We start from the raw sequence: 2099 nt of genomic DNA, 5'->3' as shown, positions 1-2099 counted from the left end.
GAGCGAGTGGACAAGACCATTGAATTTGACCGCTCGGGTCTGCGCCAATTGGTAAAGGAGCTTGGTAAGTCGCTGCGTGAGCTTGCGTGCATGGAGACGATGATAGAAGCGCGGGCCTATAACAAGGAGGCTCATCGGTTTATGAAGGTGGACAAGGTTCGACTTCAACCCAAGACCAATGTGGCACCTGCGCGCTTGTGCTACATGGATGGTCTTGACAAGAATAATCCCCAGCAGCTGGCGAAGATGGAGAAGTTGGATGAGATGGTGGCGCAGGGTATTATCGAGAAGCAGACGGACCCGGACGTGCTGTGGTTGTCAAAGCCGGTAATGGCCAGGAAGGATCCCCGCACGAGCCCAAGACAAAAGACGATTGGCGTTTTTGTACTAACTTCGCCAAGTGGCGCGCGAAGCTGGAACAGGAGCCGTTTGGCATCCCCTCGGAGCAGGATATGTTCCGCCACATAGCTGGTAAGCCTTGGGTGGCGGTGATAGACTGCGGCAATGGCTTTGCACAGTTGGAATTGGATGACGGAAGCCAAAATATCTTGACGTTTATGATGCCCTGGGGATGGTACAGGTACACCTCTCTACCGTTTGGATTAACCGAAGCCTCCTGGCGATTCCAGGAGGTCCTGAGTTGCATTTTTGATGCGCTGGATGGAGTGATGTAGTACATCGATGACATTGTGCTAGCGTCCGATACGGCGGAGCAGCACTGGCAGCTGTTGGAAGAGTTGTTGGAAGAGTTCCTCCAGCGTTGTGAAAAATATGATGTGCAGTTTGGACTGCGCAAGGTCAGCCTCCAGCGTTGTGAAAAATATGATGTACAGTTTGGACTGCGCAAGGCCAGGGTGGCATACTATAATCGCCCGGTCAAGCTTCTTGGGCGCTGGGCTAGCTACGAAGGTGTCACCATTGCGGCTGACTGTTTGGCCCCCGTCCTGGAGATGGACAGGCCGGACACCCAAGACCGAGTCCGGTCTTGGTCTCATATTGTGGTGTTCTGGAAGAATTACATAGAAGGTTTGGCCAAAAATCTCGCGCCCATATTCAAGTTGATAAAGGATGGCGTGAAGTTCGAGTGGGGACCGGCGCAGGAGGCCGCGTTCTCCGAGGCGTAAGAGTCACCTGGAGGTATCCGGTGGCCAAGGAGGCCAAACCGCGGACCAATAAACAAAGCTGCCCAATTCGTTTTTAACAAGGCGGACAAAGCATGGGGGCCGCACACACATGATGCGTTTGCTCTCCCGAGAACAGCTTCCTAACTACTTTTCGCCATCTACCGATGGGGGTGCCTTGGCAGCGTCCTGGGTTGGTCTAAATATTTGGGCGAGCCCGCCCTGGGTGCTGATACCCAGAGTCCTGGCTAAGGTCATCGCGGAGCAGCTCGAGATAACTCTAGTGTGCCCGTACATGCCTGATGCGGGTTGGTGGGAGCGGATGAAAGCCATGCTGGCTCGTCAGCCTATAGTCGTTCTCCCGCAGAAAGGGGTGTTTTTTTTTCGGCATGGGCATGAGGAGATGGGTCCACTCCTTTGGGGTCCCACCCTGGTATGTCGGATCTCATACGCGAAGCGTGCAGGGATTCCGGATTCTTTCTGGGCCGGAGTGGAGGCATTTGCTCGGCCTCCGGTGGTGGGCTGCGCGGTAAAAGCACTCTGCGCTCACGGCCAGAGCAGGCACCGCTGGTGCCTACGCTGCGGGAGGCGCAGGACCTTTTAGTGGAGTCCTCGGAGTATGGTGCGCAAGCGGACGCATAACGGGAGGTCGCGAGGCGCTCTTGGCGTGCATAGGTGAATCTCCGTATATCTCACGGAGCCAAAGGCTCTCCTAGCCAGCGGGTAGGAACGTGGTGGGCGCGACCCACAACGTCCTTGATATGCACGCGAGTGTTGAGAAGGTGCTTGCCAGGCTCAGAGAGCTGTATGGTTGGGATGGCCTGGATGGCTTGGCGTTAGCGGTGCGTAAACGTACCACTCTTGCCAGATGCGTGAACCGCATGGGCGACAGCAGTACAGGCTGATGCAACAGCCTCAGCGTATGAGGGGGATATTACGGGTCGAAAACATTAAGTAGCATAACGTATAGTTAATGTT

At 55.3% G+C, this 2099-nt stretch overlaps 1 protein-coding gene across 1 annotated transcript; it reads left to right on the top strand.

The window, feature by feature from the left end:
• Positions 1 to 1556: 1556 nt before the first annotated feature.
• Positions 1557 to 1763, top strand: SARC_13096 (hypothetical protein; the record flags this gene model as incomplete). Its single annotated transcript, XM_014292779.1, has 1 exon — positions 1557 to 1763. One exon carries the CDS (start codon positions 1557 to 1559, stop codon positions 1761 to 1763), a length of 207 nt encoding a protein of 68 aa, XP_014148254.1.
• Positions 1764 to 2099: the final 336 nt, after the last annotated feature.

This window comes from Sphaeroforma arctica (genome assembly GCF_001186125.1).
Source record: "Sphaeroforma arctica JP610 unplaced genomic scaffold supercont1.2895, whole genome shotgun sequence".
Taxonomy (NCBI): domain Eukaryota; class Ichthyosporea; order Ichthyophonida; genus Sphaeroforma; species Sphaeroforma arctica.
Note: the sequence above shows the minus strand (reverse complement) of the source record. Positions and strands in the feature narration are given on the sequence as shown.